Consider the following 18,981-nt stretch of genomic DNA (forward strand, 5'->3'; position numbering starts at 1 on the left):
GCACTGATATTCTGGGCTGGGGAACCCAGGGTGGGGCTGGGACCCTGTGGTCCTGAGAGGGGACCTCCACAGTCAAGATACCCTTCCTGATTTTTAACTACCACGAGTCGGTGTGGGACCAGCCCATTCCACATTTCTGCCCCTCCTACCAGTCTTGGTGTGGCTTCTTTATATCCATTCATATATTCAACAAGTATTTCTTAGTTCCAGCATTATACTAGACATTTAAAATACAACAATATACGGGAACGGGGGAAATTATATATAAATAATTTTCTCTATATATGTACATATACATATATAGTAAATGTGTAGCATATAGAATTGCTTCAGTAAGTAATATGAAATTAATAAGTACTTCATATAAGATTTATTAATAATTATTTCAAAGTGATTTGATTGTTTCTGTTTTTATGCCAATTATTTTGTATCCTAAAATGATTTTGAGCTATATCTCAAAATTTCTTAAAACATTATCATTTAGCAATGGATTCCATGTGGCTGCTATACAAAGTTTGTCATGAACTTATATTTATTTTCCCCCATTATTAAAAGTAAATTACCATTGTAAGATGTGAAAGCCACATATATTTTTAAAACTAAAAAGTAATTATAATAATTTTCAGGTAAGCAAAAGAATGATGACATATACAAGTATCCATTCTGTGTTGTATTTTTAGTTTCTATGCAATTGTATGTTTAAGGTGTAAGAATGCCCACTACAAAAGTAGGATATCACATGAATAACATTAGGTCCCTCTCTATAAAATGCTGTTTTTTTAAAATTATTTCACTTTACTATGTGTTGTTGGTGAAAAGCCTTAAAACAAAAATTGATTTAAGTTTTATTAAGAAATATGTTTTACAGTACAGCGTAAAACTTCTATTACTTAATTTGTAACCATTTTAGGTGGGAAAGAATGGGTAAGTACAGTACAATTATAGTGGAAAGTTGATAGTTAATTTTTATTAGCAGTAAAGTGGAAAGTTGATAGTTAATTTTTATTAGCAGTAAAATTTGCTAACATTTTTATAATATAAATTTTACCCAATCCTCATTATGTGTGTTGGTTATTTTTCATCAGATATGATGAATTTGTACTGATTCATCTACATTCTTACCTAGTCTCCTTTGCAAGTAAACAACATACACTTTCAAAATGGCTGGTTATTGTTACAGCTTGGAGCTGGTTTTCACTGTGCAAAGTTAAATGGACTGTTTAAAGTTAATAAAGAATTTATTAATAATTCTCTTTTAGGACCCGCAGATGTACCTTTGATGTCACCAAGTGGTACTTTGCCACTAATATATCTTCCTCCTGGTTACACGTCTCAGGTATACTACTGTGGTTTTATTTAGTGTTTAGCACTACGTTATCAGTTAATTTTTATCATGTCACTATATGATAAAGAACTTCCAGAATACTATTTATTTATTTACTTTATTGTTATCATCATTGCTAAAAAGCAATTTCAGTGATGGTTAACCAAACCTCGCTTGTGTTGCCTTATTCATCTTATGAATTTGTATCTTGCCATATTAATTAATCCTCCATTGTTTTTGTTTCTGAGTACTTTAACCAATCTTATGCATCTATTACAATTGCTACAGTAATGGCTTCTGATAGTGTGTGGGATTTAGTCCCTAAAACTACTTAGTATCTTCAGTTCAACAGTATTTCTTTTTTTTTTTTTAATTTAAATTTACTGAGATGACATTGGTTAGTATTAGGTTGGTGCAAAAGTAATTGCGGTTTAAAAGGTAAAAAATAATTGCAAAAACTACAATGACTTTTGCATCAACCTCATAAAACTATATAGGTTTCAAGTGTATAATTCTATAATGCATCATCTATATATTGCACTGTATGTTCACAACCCAGAATCAGTTCTTACATCACGATATATTTGACTCCATTTCCATCTTCTACCACCTCCTCCTCCCCTTACCCTCTGGTAACTATGAAACTGTTGTCTGTGTCTATGAGTTTTTATTTCCTTGTTTGCCTTGTTCCTTTGCTGCTTTCAGTTTTATATCCCACATATGAGTGAAATCATAGGGTACTTGACTTTTTCTGTCTGACTTATTTTGCTTAGCATGATACTCTCAAGGTCTATCCATGTTGTCACAAATAGCAATATTTCTTTTTTTTTCAATTAAAATTTATTGGGGTGACAATGGTTAGTAAAATTACATAGGTTTCAAATGTACAATTCTATGACACATCATTGGCATATTGCATTGTGTGTTTACCACCCAGAGTCAGTTCTCCTTTCATCACCATATATTTGACCCTCTTTACCCTCTTCTATCATCCTCCTTCCCCCCTTACCTCTGGTAACCACTAAACTGTTGTCTGTGTCTATGAGTTTTTGTTTCTTTATTCGTTTGTTTTGTTCCTTTGTTGCTTTCAGTTTTATATCACACATATGAGTGAAGTCATGGTTCTCAACTTTCTCTAACTCATTTCACATGGCATAATAATCTCAAGATATATCCATGTTGTTGCAAATGATACTATTTAATCTTAAGACAGAGTAGTCTTCCATTGTGCATATATACCACATCTTCTTTATCCAGTCATCTATCAAAGGACACTGATTGTTTCCATGTCTTGGCCACTATGAATAATGCTGTAGAGCACATATATCTTTACAGATAAATGCTTTCAGATTATGGAAGTAGATACTCAGGACAGGGATTGCTGGGTCATATGATAATTCTATTCTTAATTTTTTGAGGAACCTCTGTGCTATTTTCCATAGTGGCTGTACCAATTTACATTATAACCAGCATTGTATGAGGGTTCCTTTTTCTCCCCAGCCTCTCCAACACTTGTTATTTGTCTTGTTGATGACAGCCATTCTAACAGGTGTGAGGTGATATCTCATTGTGGTTTTGATTTGCATTACCCTGATAGCTAGCAAAATTGAGGATTTTTTCATATATCTGTTGGTCGTTTGTATGTCTTGTTGGGAGAAGTTCTGTTCATGTCTTCTGCCCATTTAATTGGATTGTCTTTTTGTTGTTGAGTTGTATGAGTCACTTACATATTTTGGATATTAGCCCTTTGTTGGAAGCATTGTTTGCAAATATCTTCTCCCACTTGGTTGGTAGCCTCTTTGTTTTGTTGATGGTTTATTTTGCTGTGCAGCCGCAATCCCCATCAAAATCCCAATAGCATTTTTTTTAAAGAAAGAGAACAAAAAATCATCAGATTTGTATGGAATTGCAAAAGACCCCGAATAGCCAAGGCAATCCTAAGAAAAAAGAATAATGCTACAGGTATCCCACTCCCTGACTTCAGTTTATATTACAAGCAACAAAACAGCATTGGCAGAAAAACAGACACACAGACCAATGGAATAGAATTTAAACCCAGATATAAGCCCACATAAATATGAACAATTTTTGACAATGGCGCCAAAAACATACATGGAGAAAAGAAAGCCTCTTCAATAAATGGTGCTGGGTGAACTGGAAGCCATGTGTAAAAGAATGAAACTAGACTGCTATCTGTCACCATATACCAAAATTAACTCAAAATGGAGCAAAGACCTTACCATAAGACCTGAAACAATAAACTGCATAGAAGAAAGCATAGGTACTAGACTTACGGACCTTGGGTTCAAAGAGGATTATATGAATTTGACCTCAAAGGCAAGGGAAGAAAAAGCTCAAATAAATGAATGAGACTATATCAAACTAAAAAGTTTCTGCACAGCAAAAGAAACCATCAACAAAACAAAGAGTCATCCAACCAAATGGGAGCAAATATTTGCAAACAATGCCTCTGATACAGGGCTAATATCCAAAATATATAAGGAACTCACAATTCAACAACAAAAAAACAAACAATCCAAGTAAAAAATGGACAGAGGATTTGAATAGACATTTCTCCAAAGAGAACATACAGATGGCCAATAGACATATGAAAACAGGCTCAACATCACTAATCATCAGAAAAACGCAAATAAAAACCACAATGAGATATCACCTCACACCTGTTTGAATGGCTATCATCAACAAGGCAAATAATAACAAGTGTTGGAGAAGCAGTGGAGAAAAAGGAACTCTCCTACATTGTTGGTGAGAATGTAGACTGGTGCAGCCGCTATGGAAGGCAGTGTGGAGGTTCCTCAAAAAATTAAGAATAGAATAACCATGTGACCCAGCAATCCCCTCTCCTGGGTATATACTCAGCAAATGGAATACATTTACCAGTACAGATATATGTGCTCTGATGTTCATTGCAGCTTTATTTATGGTGGCCAAGACATGGAAACAACCAAAGTGTCCTTCGATAGATGATTGTATAAAGAAGATGTGGTACATATATATGGATTATATGGATTTGTGTATGTATATATATACATGGATTATATGGATTTTCTACAGTCCCCCATTGACAAGCGTGTAGATTGTTTCCAGCCTTTTGTGGTTATAAACAATATTGTAATGAGTAATCTTGTATATTTATTATTACAGATTTGTGAAAATGCATCTTTAGGATAAATTCCTCCATGTAGAAATGCTGGGTGAAAGGGTATATGTACATGTGTTTTTGTTAGATATTGTGAAAACAGATAATTCCATTTAGAATGAAACCATATTATGTTGACCTATTTACTATGTTCTTCATCTTCACAGCTGTGCAATAGAAAAAAAACGTATCTCAAGTATAAAAACTTCTGAAGCCATGGAATATCTTATTAATGTCTATATGTGTATACATATATATATATATATACATATATATACATATATGTATATACACACATACACACACAATGGCATACTATTCTGGCATAAGAAAAGATGAAATAGTGCCATTTGGGGCAACATGAATGGATTTTGAGATTATTATACTAAGCAAAATAAGTCAGACAGAAAAAGTCAAGAACCATATGATTTTAGTGATATGTGAGATATAAAACTGAAAGCAACAAAGAAACAAGATGAGCAAACAAAGAAAGAAAAACTGATAGATACAGACAATAGTTTAGTGGTTATCACAAGGTAAGGAGTGAGGGGGATGGTATAAGAGGCTAAACATGGTCAAACATATGGTGATGGAAGAACTGACTAGGTGGTGAACACACAATGTGATATATAGATGATGTATTGGGACTATGGGAATATATCAAGCAAATGGCAATATTTCATCTTTTCCTATGGCCGAGTAAAAATCCATTGCATACACCACATCTTCTTTATCCACAACTTTTCCAATCATCTATCGAAGGACACTTTGCTTGTTTCCATGTCTTGAACACCATGAATAATGTTGCAATGAGTTGTAAGACTGCAAATGGCACTTTTTAAAAACTCCTCAAATATTTATCAAACACCTAAAATGGACAGTGAGGTATGACTCCTAAAAGCATTAATAAGATATTCCATGACTTCAGAAGTTTTTTTTAAGGCGTATTTATTTATTTATTTATTTATTTTAAGGAAATTACTAAAGGCATCTTTTTTTTTTTGTTTGTTTGTTTGTTTTTTTATTAGTTTCAGGTGTACAAGACAAGGTAATACTTAGACGTTTGAGATACGTTTTTTTTTTCTATTTCACAGCTGTGAAGATGAAGAACATAGTAAATAGGTCAACATAATATGGTTTCATTCTAAACGGAATTATCTGTTTTCAGAAATCTAACAAAAACACATATACATATACCCTTTCACCCAGCTTTTCTACATGGAGAAATTTATCCTAAAGATGTATTTTCACAAATCTGGAATAATAAATGCACAAGATTATTCATTACAATATTGTTTGTAACCACAAAAGGCTGGAAACAATCTACATGCTTGTCAGTGGGCGACTGTAGTAAATCCATATAATAAAGCACTATGTAGCTGTGCAAAACAAATGGGGAGGCCCTATGTACTGATGTAGAAAGAGCGTCAAGATATATTACTAAGTGTGAAAAGCAAGGTACAGAACAGTATAAGTAATGCTAGCTTTATGTAATAAAAAGAAGGAAAAATAAGAATTTTATTACTATTTGCTTTTATAGGCATAAAGAAATTCTGGAACATTCATAAGAAAATAAGAACAATAGTCTACTTGGGGGCATTGAGCAGATAAGGGTTGGTAGGGAAATTTTTCATGTACACTTTTCTATACTTTATGGTTTTGAACCATGTTAATATATTGTATATGGTCAAAAAGTACCTTTTTAAAAGCTATACTTGTGAGGAAAAGGAAGACTTATCTTGCCTCCTGCTTGACGTAGTTTCACTTTATTGATTTTTCATCCATTTGGGTGTTTAAATTAAGAGCACAGGATGTAAATGTAAAACTTGGTAGGAAAAATACTGGTTTTACAGATTCTAATATGTTTATATGAGTCTGTCTTCCATTTTAGGTAGTGGAAGAAAATGGGATTCGCAAAATCATTATTGTGCCTCAGACAGTTGACTGTCAGATGATCGTGCCTGCTCCTGTACCACAAATATCACACTTCATCACACCAGCCTCTCCTCTGTATCCACCAGCGGCTCAACTGATCTATCCCACAGCTCAAGGGGACTTTCCACCACCTTACATCCAAGAGCCTGTGCCAGAGCAGCTGTTGCCACCACCCCCACTACTGCTGCCGCCACCACCACCGCTGCCGCCACCACCACCACCACCACCGCTGCCGCCACCACCACCACCAGCAACATTTATATACCCCGAGCAGCATGGTAGTATATAATTTTCTTAAACAGGAAATATTTTTGATTTATTAAAATTAACATTTTGGGCAGTTATTATAATTAAAAAAGTAAAAGATTGTAAATTTTCCATGAATGATTGCATTTCATGCATGTATATTAGAATTGATGACAATAAGTACTATTTGTGTCTTAAGCAAAATGCTCATAAGCAGAATTTTTAGAAATTTTTTTTGTACTTTGGTATAGTATGTGATTATGCTGTTTATTTTTACTGACTGGGTCTGTAAAATAATAAAAGAATGTTTTGATTGTTAATGCCAAACAGTGGGAATATAAAAGACAATTGAAGGACCAACATTGCAATCATCTTAGGACCTTAAAATTTCGAAGTATAGATAGATACTCTTTAGGAAAACACTATCTGTATTTGCTCATGTTTTTCTTTCTGTACATATCAATACATTATAAAAATACACATATTTAATATCTGTATTAAAACAAAGTGGGAATTTTAAAAATAAAAGATGGCTTTTCAGTACTTTTTGTTGGTTTGAAAAAAGATTTAAAAAACCTTGAGATGTAATTATTATAATTATTAAACAGTATTCCATTGTCTCTTTTAGAAACCTATTCCCGTGGAAGAACAAATTACAACCAACCTGATGAAAGGGCTGCTAAAATGAAAGAACATATGAAGAAAAAAAAGAGAGAACTCCGAGTTGGTAGACATAGGAATAACTATATGTTTAATCACACCTCTTTGCTGGTGAACAAAACTAATGATATTTCCAGTGTTCCTGATGCTCCAAGTACTTACACTGTGGACAATGCTCCATGCAGCTATACTGTTGACAGTACTTCAAGTACTCACACTGTGGACAATGCTCTGCAAACCTACACTGTTGACAATACTTCAAGGACCTGTGCTGTGAACAATGATCTGAACATTTACACTGCTGACAATACTCCCAGTATTTACACTGTTGACAACCCTGTAAACACTTGCATTGCTGATAATGCTCCCAGCAATATTTCCCCTGACCATGTTCCTAGTGCTTCCACCACAGACACTGCTCTGCACCCTTCCACTACTGATAGTGTCCTGAACCCTTCCAGCACGAATTATACCCCCAAGACTTCCACCTCTGACTGTACACCTGTACCATCACCTATTGACAGTACTCCAAAGTCTTCCATTGCTGACAATGCTCCCAATACTCCAATCTCTGAAAGTGCTCCCTGCACTTTTGCCACTGAAGGTGCTCTCAGTACTTCCAGTGCTGCCAGCACTTCTAAAACTGCCAGCGTTCATGTTGATATTAGTCATGGAAAGAAACAGAGTTCTATGGGAAACAGAAATATTAAGCAGAAACCAGGTGGAAAACGACGCAAGAGCCCATCATCAAATGAAGCAGAAAAAGGTAAGGTCAAGAGTTTGGTTTTGTTCCCAATGAATAAGCATCCTAAGGTTTAGGAATCTCAGGGTATTTAAAATATTTAGGTGCCATTTTCTGCTTCCATTTCCTGATCTTCATTGTACCCCTCTCTCTAAATTCTTAATGAGACCACAAGTAGGAAGCCTTTTTAAATCATGCACAAATGTCCATCTTCATTCAAAATGTGTCAAGTATTTTATATGCACACCACATAATTTTTTTTAGTTGCCTGTTAGTGAAACATTGGAAATTACAGTCCTAACACATTCATGATTTTACTTAAATTGGGAACTTTTTAATTTTTTTTGTTTGAGTTTGTTTAATAGTATACACATTAGACCACTCTCTTCTTTTAAAACTTTTAATGTAAATTGCTACTAGGTGTTTAGTAGATTTCTTGGTGATGATGTATTTGTAATTGTTTAATAGACGTCTAACTTATTTCTCTTGTTTTTGCCAATGTGATTTGTTTGGGGTGCTTTTTTTTTACTTATAGAATGCAGAGCAGAACATGGAAAGTCATGCTGTTTCAGCATTGAGAAACCTATAGTAAGTAAAGTGAATACTTAAGTATTCCTTTTAATTTACTTTGTCACTCTAAAACATGCAAATTCACTGATATTTTTCTCTAGCACAGTTATAACTTGAAGCCTTTACCTGGTTAAAATTTAATAATCTCCTTTAGCCATTCAATATATAAAGATCCAATGTGGCATTGCTAAAGATAGTATTAATGGCTCATTGTTTAATCACAGTATTTAATCACCTAATATGAGGGAAAAGATATACAGAGGGTGCCAAAAAATGTATATACATTTTAAGAAAGAAAAACTGTATTAAAATTGTAATACTCAATATTTATTGATAGCAAAAGATGAATACAAGTCACGTTTGACTTCTGCAATTTTGAAAGGTGCTCAAAGTGGTTACTATCATCGTCCAGACACTACTGATTACTGCGAGCTACTGCTTGAGCAACATTGACCGAAGTGTCAACTTGTATATATATTTTGGCACCCCCGGTACTTAACATCAAATGAGACTTAGGGAAAGATTATATCATAAATTAAAGATTATAAATTTAAGAGTTCTACTTGAATTTTTGTCATTTATTTTAGGTTTCTGATATTCAAACAAGATCTGCTGTTGTTTCATGGAAACCACATGTTTTTGAGAAATGTGATCATACTAAATCTCCTGTAACATTTGAATTGGCAGTATCTAACAGTGGTAAAAATGGAAAATATAAAAATGTGTACATGTAAGTCTCTTTAATCATCTCTTATTTCTTATTCAATTTAAATATGCTATCTAAACATATAAACCTCTAGGCTGAGTCTGAAAGATTTTTGTGCAATATTTACCAAGCTTTAAATGCAATTTTCTACAGAAATAGTTTTACAAATAAATGATGGTAAGTTGCCAGGTCAGTCCACAAAATTCATTGAATCATAAATATATTAAAGCTGAGGGGGCCCTTAAACATCAACTAGTTCATTCTCTTAGTTTACAGCTTTTCTACTTGACAAGTTTAGACTCAGGCAAAGTTTACCTCCAGTTCTCCCTTATCTTTTTTGATCTTAGGTCATTTTAGGGAAGCAGAAAGTGTCACAAACAATGGTAGGTCTTTGGTACACAATGGTAGGTATACAAGCAAGATATGTACATTGCAATAGAAATTTCAGATTTGGGATCTCCTGAGAATTTCATTATATGACCTAGTTATAAAGTGGAGCTATGATAGTAACAGGATGAGCTTAGGAATGTGCTCAGAAGACAGAACCAGAACCAGGGAGGATACAGTGCAGGACACAGCAAGAGCATACCCAACCACTTCCAACAGCTTCTCAACTGAAGAAGGAAATACAATCTGAAAGAGCAAGCTGAGAGGAGACACAGTAGAAAGGAAATTCCAAGTGCGGAAGAAAGAGAAATTCCTTTGCTCATCAAACAACTAGGCAGAGAGAGACCTGGATATGTCTGTACAGCACTTTTAAAATCACAAAACATTTTAAACTTTATTTGCCATAATTTGTCATCTATATTCAGAGACTCAAAGTGAAAATTTGAATCTAATTAGTTATTATGTAAAGTTTTACTTCTTTTATAATTAGCAGCTAGAAAAATTTTTAAATTACAATATACAATCTTTTATATTGGATAGAGAGTTGGGAAAATTTAAAATATTATAAAAAACCATTTATAAAATTAAGCTTCGCTTTAATTTATAGGGTGGCCTTTTTCTGGTGTTATGTATTTTACAAGTCATTGTTTTTTTATAAAAACATACTGGCCTATACCTCTGATCACCCTACAACCTTCAGTGGCCTTTGCTTAGAAGTAACAATCTTTTTTCTATTATTTTTTAAATTAAATCTATTGGGGTGACAATGGTTAGTAAAATTACATAGGTTTGAAGTGTACTATTCTATGATACATCATCTATATATCACATTGTGTGCTCACCACCCAGAATCAGTTCTCCTTCCATTACCATACATTTGACCCCCTTTGCCCGCTAATACCATCCCCCTCCCCCCTTACCCTCTGGTAAGCATGGAACTGTTCGCCGTGTGATTGAGTTTTTGTTTCATTTGTTTGTCTTGTTCCTTTGCTTTCAGTTTTATATCCCACATATGAGTGAAGTCATATGATTCTCGACTTTTTCTGTTTGGCATGGATGGATCTTGAGATTATTATGCTAAGCGAAAGAAGTAACAATTTTTTAGCTCTTTTTGGAGGCTATTTCAGGGTATAGAGCCTGAAGGAGGTCCTTGAGGTGGTAGAGTACAACTAGGTACTTATGACTGTTAGTTCAGGAATATGTAGGTTTGGGAGCACAGCTTCTATCCACTGTAGCAAATAGGTGCTCACTCCAGACAGATTGCTCTGTGACTGAATGAATAAATTGCATGATGCATGGTGTCTTTGAGGCTTTTCATATCAATGCTATTTAAAGACAAATCTGTATTGTTATAGTGTGAAGAAGTTTCAGTGATAAAACGATAAAGTTGCATTTCTTAAAGCTATATTAATTTGGCATACAAATGAAGAATTTTGAGTTAATATTACTTTTTTGCTTTCATATAAAATGGTTTAAAATTATCTAAACTTAAAGGAGAATTGTGCTTCTTTATTAGTTGACTACATAAGATTAGCAATGTTACTTAGCTTTTAAATATGCACAAGATCTGTTATAAACAAAGGTTATCTTCACAGTGGTGATGAAGTTACATTTACTCTACTTGACCTACAACCATCCATGGTCTATTTTGTAAGGTAAGAACTCCATCCTACGCAACCTTGCCCTACCCTACAGCCAGTCAGATTCCCCAGTCTATACTAGTTCTCTACTTATAATTCCTGCATCCAGCCTAGCTATACTTGCTAGCAGAGTGACCTTTCCTTCAAACTTCAAAGCAACCCCCTCCAAATCCAGCATTAGTTCACTTTTTTTCATTTAGAACAAGTGAAAGGGTGATTTGAGGGCCATTATCTGCAACAATCCAGCTTTGTGGTATTAGATTTTTTATATATATAACTAGCTCCTAGGAAATGTATCTGTAAACTCAAGTCTGCAATTAAATACTTGTGTTAGGATAAATGTTTGAAAACTTACAACAATTGCCATTACATTTTTAGAATTACAACCATAAGAGACTCAGCACACAAAACAGTGTCTGAAGTGGTTAGCTTCACAACTCCAGGCTGTGAACCAGACCCTCCACTTGCACCCAAACTGATTAACCGATCCAAGAACAGCCTGAATTTACATTGGAAAGTAAGGATTTTACTACCAAAACCTTTTCAACATTTATTTTAATTTAAAAACATTCTTTCTACTTTGTCCTCGAATATTAAACATGAAATTATGCATGCCTCTTCTGACCTATTTCCCCAGCACTTTTCCTTCCCCATAATCATCTTTCTTTTCTTTCTATCTGTATCAAGCATCAAGTAAATTGAGAAATGTCAACCAAAATTTCAATAATTAATAAAAGTTGAAGTGTCAGTTTCTACAACATAAATTTATTTATAATTGTAGCTACCAATAAGTCTACCTCTCAATTTATTTAAGTACTAACTTTCTTCATTGCATAAAATTTGGAAGACAACAAAACAGAATTGGTCATGTCTTATAGATTGTAAAAAATGCAGTTTAATTTTAAAATCTGGATTGCTTCAAAAACAAAATTTAAGCAAATTAATTTTACAGTAATTTCTATCATTTTATTTATATACACATACTTATATATACTGTGAAAAAACAGCCCATCGTAATCTTATCTTTCTGATATTTCTAGGGTTCCAATGATAATGGTTCCAAAATAAACAGCTTCCTTTTGGAATGGGATGAGGTAAGCAGTTTTATTTTTAAAAGCACTTGTTTATAAATGATTGTGAATATTATGATGAATTTCTATTGGTAGAATTTTATAATATTCTAACGTTTTGTGTGTATTAAGGGCAAAGGTGAAGACTTCAAAAGTTGCTATGTGGGTACCATGAAACAGCATAAGGTCTTCAAACTGAATGCTTCTACAAAATATTCATTCAGATTAGCTGCAAAAAATGAATTTGGCTTGAGGTACATTGAATTATTGCAATATTTAAAAGTCAAAACTTTAAAAGGAAACTGAAACTAATTTTTCCATCTTTATTTTTAAGTGATTTCAGTGAAATAGTAGTCTTCTGTACATCAGGAACGATGCCTCTGACACCTTTACCACCAAAGCTAAAAGAAGCAGGAATCTGTGATTTGTCACTAGAATGGTGTGCTCCACCTAACACAAACCTAAATGACAGCCTTACTTATGTACTAGAAATGGAGAAAGCAGGATCTGTAAGTTCTCTTTTCATATGCTTTAATCTTCAACTTCAGTCTCAGGTACATTTTATATGCATTTTACAATGAAAATTTTAAATTTGATTAATTTCATTTCTACTCAATCAAACTGCATGATTCCTTAGTTTCTGTGTTTTAGATGGGACGAATGTAGAGTCAAGGTTAGGCAGGCCTGTACAGGGAAATCTAAAGGTACCCAAGTCCCTGAAAATTAGCTATAGAAGCAGCAGCAGCCATAGCAACAGAATAAAGAGATTCAGAGAAGTGTGTTAGTTCTTCAACATTGGGCCTATCCCAGCTGACCCTGGGTGGTCACACAGATCCTTCGCATACTTGTACCAGGGCAAGCCCTTTCCTCATCTTGATTTTCTGATGTGGTTGGACAAACTGTTTCATTTCATTCTGAATTTTCAAGTCTATACTGAATAGCCTAGTCAACTTAAAAAGCAGCTATAAATTTTATGTTGTATATATTTTACCACATTTTTTTAAGCAACTAAGAGATTTGTTCTGTGTAAGTAATATGCTAAGTGCTTTCATGCACATTATCTCATTACATCCTTTAAAAAGAAGCCCTTTAAGGTAAAAATTATATCCATTTTTTATATAGAGAAACTGAGTTTCAGAGAGATTAAGGGACTTGTTCGCAACGACCCAGATGGAAAGTAATTTGAATTTGGAACCTGAACCCACTCCTGTCTGTTTCCTAAGTACATTGTCTTTCACTTGCAGGGGTTGGGTTTTAAACCTAAATACAGTGGACAAGACCTCTCGTGCACTATAACAAATCTTCGGAGAAGTACTACATACAAGTTCAGGGTACGTGGCTATAATTTATAAATTTGTATCATATTGTAATATAAAATTATACTCTTCGCTAGAGATAAAAATGAGTGTCTATTTTGGTTGAAATTAAACCTTATTTTGCATTTGGCTTTCAGAAATTTTTAGTCAAATAACTTGCTTTATAATATTATTTGCAACTTACGCACATTTTCAAATCAGACATTTATTACTTATGGTAAACCAAGGTATTCTCTTTTACTCAAACAGATCTTTGCCTACAATATGGAGGGAAGGAGTAAACCCAGTGGAGAAGTAAAATATACTACCTGTCCAGATAAGCCTGGGTCCCCTAAAACACCATACACAAAGGGAAAGATCCGTGCACACAGAGTAAAAATTGGATGGGGTAAGTAATATTTTTGTATTTAAAATTTACCCTGTCTTAATATTAACTATTGAGAAGAAATCTTGATCCAATTGCCCTCAGCTTTATAAAATATTCTCTTAATCATTTGTATATGAAATATTTCACCATGTAAATTAGTTTAGTTGTAAACTGTATTGTTTTTTCTAGTTCTCTATTGAGTTCTACATTGCTATCACATTAAGTCATGCATGAACAAATTACTGAACTTTATATGGGCCCTTAATATTATGGTTATTCCAAGTAAGACTATATCTAATACAGAAGCCACAATTAGGAGAACACATCAATGACAAATGTCAACTTAACAAGAAATTATATTTATAAAAATTAGTTTGCCTCTAAACTGGCAAATTTAACTCTAAGGTACATATACTTAGCATTTCAGTCTCTTCCAAAGAACTTTAAAATATTAATGAAATGCTTCATGTCCAATATTCCAAGCATGTAACTTGGATTATGTTTTTATCATCTTTATTAATATCTGAATATTAACATCCTATTATGTTTTTTTTTTAATTAAAACTTATTGGGGTGACAATGGTTAATAAAATTACATAGGTTTCAAGTGTACAATACTACTGTACATCATGTATATGTTGCATTATTTGTTCCCCACCCAGAGTCAGTTCTCCATGTATTTTGACCCCCTTATCCTCTGGTAACCACAAAACTGTTGCCTGTCTATGAGCTTTCATTTCTTTATTTGTTTGTCTTGTTCCTTTGTTGCTTTCAGTTTTATGTCCCACACATGAATGAAGTAAGTCATATGGGGTTCTCAACTTTTTATGTCTGACTTATTTTGTTTAGCATAATAATCTCAAGATCATCCATGTTGTCGTAAATGGCAGTATTTCATCTTTTCTCATGGCAGAGTAGTATTCTACTGTGCATATATACCACATCTTCTTTATCCAATCATCTACTGGACACTTTGGTAGTTTCCATATCTTGGCTACCAGGAATAATGCTGCATTGAGCATCGGAGGACATGTATCTTTACAGATAAATGTTTTCAGATTTTTTTGGCAGATACCCAAGAGAGAGATTGCTGGGTCATATGGTAATTCTATTCTTAATTTTTTGAGGAACCTCCACACTGCCTTCCATAGTGGCTGCAACAATCTGCATTCCCACCAAGAGTGTGTGAGGGTTCCTTTTTCTCCACAGCCTCTCCAACACTTGTTAGTGTTTGTCTTCTTGATGATAGACATTCTAACAGGTGTGAGGTGGTATCTCATTGTGGTTTTTTTGATTTGCATTTCCCTAATAGCTAGTGAAATTGAGGATTTTTTCATATATCTGTTGGACGTTTGTATGTCTTACTGGGAGAAGTTTCTGTACATGTCTTCTGCCCATTTAATCTGTCTTTTTGTTGTTGAATTGTATGAGTTACTTATATGTATTTTGATATTAGCCCTTTGTTGGAGGCATTGTTTGCAAATATCTTCTACCATTTGATTGGTTGCCTCTTTGTTTTGTTGATGGTTTCTTTTGCCGTGCAGAAGCTTTTTAGTTTGATATAGTCCCTATTATGTTTCAAGTTTGTATTTTTTCCTCTCTGAAAAAATTTTAATTTATGAGATAACATTCCAGTGACAGACTTCTAAGTTTATTCAAGAATAATTATAATTTTCTTTTTTTCAGAACCACCCGATGATAATGGTGGGACATATATTTCAAGTTACAGTTTAGAAGTTAGTGAAAATTTGGATGGTAAGACATTGTGATTTTTGTTAAGTTTTCATTTTGAAGTACTTTTGGATTTTCCTAGAAGTTGCAAAAATAGTATGGAGAGTTCTCGTGTATAATTTTCACTCAGCTTCTCCTAATATTAAGATCTTATATAACCCCAGTACAATTATCAAAACCAGGAAACTGGCATTGGTACAATACTATTAACTGAAGCCCAGAATTTACCTGGATTTCTCCAGTTTTTGGTAACAAATCGTGTTTAGTTACTGATCTTTTATGATTAATTCCACAGGGAATATAAATATTTAATTATTGTAAATAAGTAATTGGACCACATTAATTTCCAAAATGGTTATTTCTTAGTATGTACATGAGATAACAGTGGGAACTCATGAAATTTATAAGCTACCTATAAATAAATTGGATAAAATTTCTTTTATCCCTTCAGTAAATTCATGGAACATAATCTACAATGGAACCACAAGGGAATTTCTATATGATCAACTGCAACCTAGTACTACATATAAACTGAGAGTCTTTTGTACTTCGCCTATAGGCCAAAGCCAGGTAAGGAAAGAGAGACGGAAGAGTTAAATTGAGAACTGAAATGAACTGTGTCATATTACTAAATATTTCACAAAACTGAACTTGAATTCATTATAGTCATAAGGTATTTTGTATTTTTCTTAGCCTTCAGATATATTGACTATTCAAACACCCACTCTTTCTCCTGTATCTTGCTGTCCTTCACCTTTGAATGGTAAAGCGAAGTCCAAAGAAACCAACATTCAATGTGGTGAGGCTACTTGTGTGATTTGAATGACTGTACCTAAATTTCTTATTTTGTAACCTCTTGATTTTTATATATTAAATGTTATTAAAGCAGAGCAAATGGTTTTCTTTTACTACAAAATCAAATAATGTTTAGAAAATTGTTTCTTGCTTGGTAATTAAAATTATAATTTTTTTTAATGTCTGGAAATTAAATTAAAAAGTGAATTGGAAAAAATTAATATCATTTGAATTTTGTGTTACTTATTTTTACAGTCTTCTTAAATTATTTTATATTATTTAAAAAAACCCTTAAAATGTAATATTATTTGAAAAAAAGGATTGTTTTATTTTGTATATTTTTGTAGACAAGCTCCCTAATGGAAACTCTGATGTACTTGCAAATGTCCAAAAGGCACAAGAGATCCAAGATGACACAGAAGGGAACTCTGGTTCTGAAGTGAGATCCATAGTGAGTAAATAGGACTGGGGTTGTTATATTGTTCAGTTGTTCCATTTGTAGTTCATTTCACTTTGGATGAATATATGCTTCTACTTCCTATCATAGTGGGGAGTGACCATGCCTACACAATAATTTGTGTGTTTGCTTATTTGTCTGTTTGTGTTTATTTGTAGTTTGGATGTCATTCAACAAATTGTGAAACTGTGCCAGGCCCAATACCTCCTTCTAAATGTGGTACACCTGTGCTTACCTGCAAAGGTTCAACCTGTGTTATTGTTAGTTGGGAAGTATGTTATCAATTTATTTTTTATTAATTTTGGTGATATAAAAGCATAATAATTGGTTTAGAAGTTTTTTTTAAAGTCTAGAACTCCCTAAGAAGTCAGAGTTTAGATTAGGGTTCCACAAATTTTGACCATGGTTCTAGGTCACACTAGTGCTAAACCTGATACTAGTGCTGCTTGGAAGGGTAAGACTTTCGTAATCCTGCTTTCTAGACCCTATATTTATGGAGGATAATAAACTTGGAAAACCAAGAAGATAATCAATAGGTCACAAATTGAAGTTTTAAAACCAAAACAAGAGATAAAAACAAAATAAATCAATTTATAGAACTTAGTGTTTTTTAAAAAACTTATTGGGAAATTTCTGGTAGTGTTTGTATATAACTCTACACTATGACACATAAGAAATGTGACTATGAGGTAATGAAGTTTAAAAAAAACACAACTTTACATCCATGTGAATATCTTCCCATTCAAACTAATCAAGCTCAAAAGATAAGAATTGGCCTAATTATTAAGCCACCTAAGTATCTCTGAATTTTTCTTCCTTTTTTCCCAGACTCTAACAAAGGGTTTTTGTCATTGACACCAAAGCTTTAATCTGATAATAATAAATGACGGGTCTGATTACAGCTCTGTACAAAAACCAGAGAGTACTGGTGTTTGTGTTTGATCCCATTTATCAATAGCAATATTAAGCAACATTAATATATCTAAGTTTGCTCTTTTTTAAGTAACCTATTTGAAACTAATTTTAATAAATTAAAAAGAATAATTCATCAAAATGTGGGATTAGTCAATCTTTCTCTTAATTGTATTTGAGCCTTTTAATGTTAATTATAGTTTTCTGTCTTAAGTTTAATTGTTTCTACACTTGTCTAAATCTCATACCACTTAATAAGCTATGACATTGAAAGAAACATGTTGTAACTATCCATGGTATCTAGTAGAGTGAACACTTATAGAAAGAACTCAATTTCTATTTGTTGCATCTTTCAGATCCCTGTATGTAATGGTGCTGAAATCACTGATTACAGACTAGAGTGGGGACAGATTGAAGAATCAATGCACTTGATTTACACTGGACCGTGTCTGAGTTATGAAGTCAAAGGTCTTATTCCTGCAACTACATATTTCTGCAGAGTCCAGGTAATCCTAACAGTTCTTCCAATGTAATTAAGGCAACAGCTATTAACCTATGCTATCCACATTCATGATACTGGCATCATTTCCAGTGTAGGGACCAGAAGGGAATCACAGACTTCAAAAATCTTAAATATTCCCCATATTCAGCAATAACATTCTGTGCTTGTTCACCTGGCATTTAGAGCCCCACATAATCTGGCATCTACTTTCTATTCTAATTTGATCTGCCATTATTTTCTGTATAGTTCTGTGTTTCCCAAATTTCCATGAACTTAATAATCACCTAAAGTGCTTGTTCAAAAACACTGATTTTTACACCTCCACTCGGACCTATTGAATCAAAATTTCTATTTCAAAGAGTTGCTAATGGATATATTTAAAAAGCACCCAATATGATAATTATTATTATCAATTAGGAAAAACTGCACAAACTATTTCAAACAAAAAGTTTATTCTACCA

At 33.4% G+C, this 18,981-nt stretch overlaps 1 protein-coding gene across 1 annotated transcript in view; it reads left to right on the forward strand.

Annotated features, from left to right (window-relative positions):
- The window catches only part of LOC308495067 (fibronectin type III domain containing protein 3C1-like), a gene marked incomplete at both ends in the record, with an annotated part of 56,532 nt that overhangs the window by 4,617 nt on the left and 32,934 nt on the right, over positions 1-18,981 (forward strand). Inside the window, 18 exons of the mRNA XM_081043031.1 lie at positions 1,260-1,336; positions 6,376-6,697; positions 7,294-8,091; positions 8,603-8,655; positions 9,225-9,367; positions 11,326-11,385; positions 11,749-11,887; positions 12,411-12,464; positions 12,573-12,694; positions 12,775-12,949; positions 13,685-13,771; positions 14,006-14,144; positions 15,810-15,878; positions 16,306-16,424; positions 16,548-16,653; positions 16,997-17,100; positions 17,265-17,378; positions 18,375-18,524. Of these exons, the coding sequence (XP_080899157.1) occupies positions 1,260-1,336; positions 6,376-6,697; positions 7,294-8,091; positions 8,603-8,655; positions 9,225-9,367; positions 11,326-11,385; positions 11,749-11,887; positions 12,411-12,464; positions 12,573-12,694; positions 12,775-12,949; positions 13,685-13,771; positions 14,006-14,144; positions 15,810-15,878; positions 16,306-16,424; positions 16,548-16,653; positions 16,997-17,100; positions 17,265-17,378; positions 18,375-18,524 (2,831 nt within the window). The remainder of the gene's footprint in view (positions 1-1,259; positions 1,337-6,375; positions 6,698-7,293; positions 8,092-8,602; positions 8,656-9,224; positions 9,368-11,325; positions 11,386-11,748; positions 11,888-12,410; positions 12,465-12,572; positions 12,695-12,774; positions 12,950-13,684; positions 13,772-14,005; positions 14,145-15,809; positions 15,879-16,305; positions 16,425-16,547; positions 16,654-16,996; positions 17,101-17,264; positions 17,379-18,374; positions 18,525-18,981) is intronic.

Source organism: Rhinolophus hipposideros (assembly GCF_964194185.1).
Source record: "Rhinolophus hipposideros genome assembly, chromosome: X".
NCBI lineage: Eukaryota > Metazoa > Chordata > Mammalia > Chiroptera > Rhinolophidae > Rhinolophus > Rhinolophus hipposideros.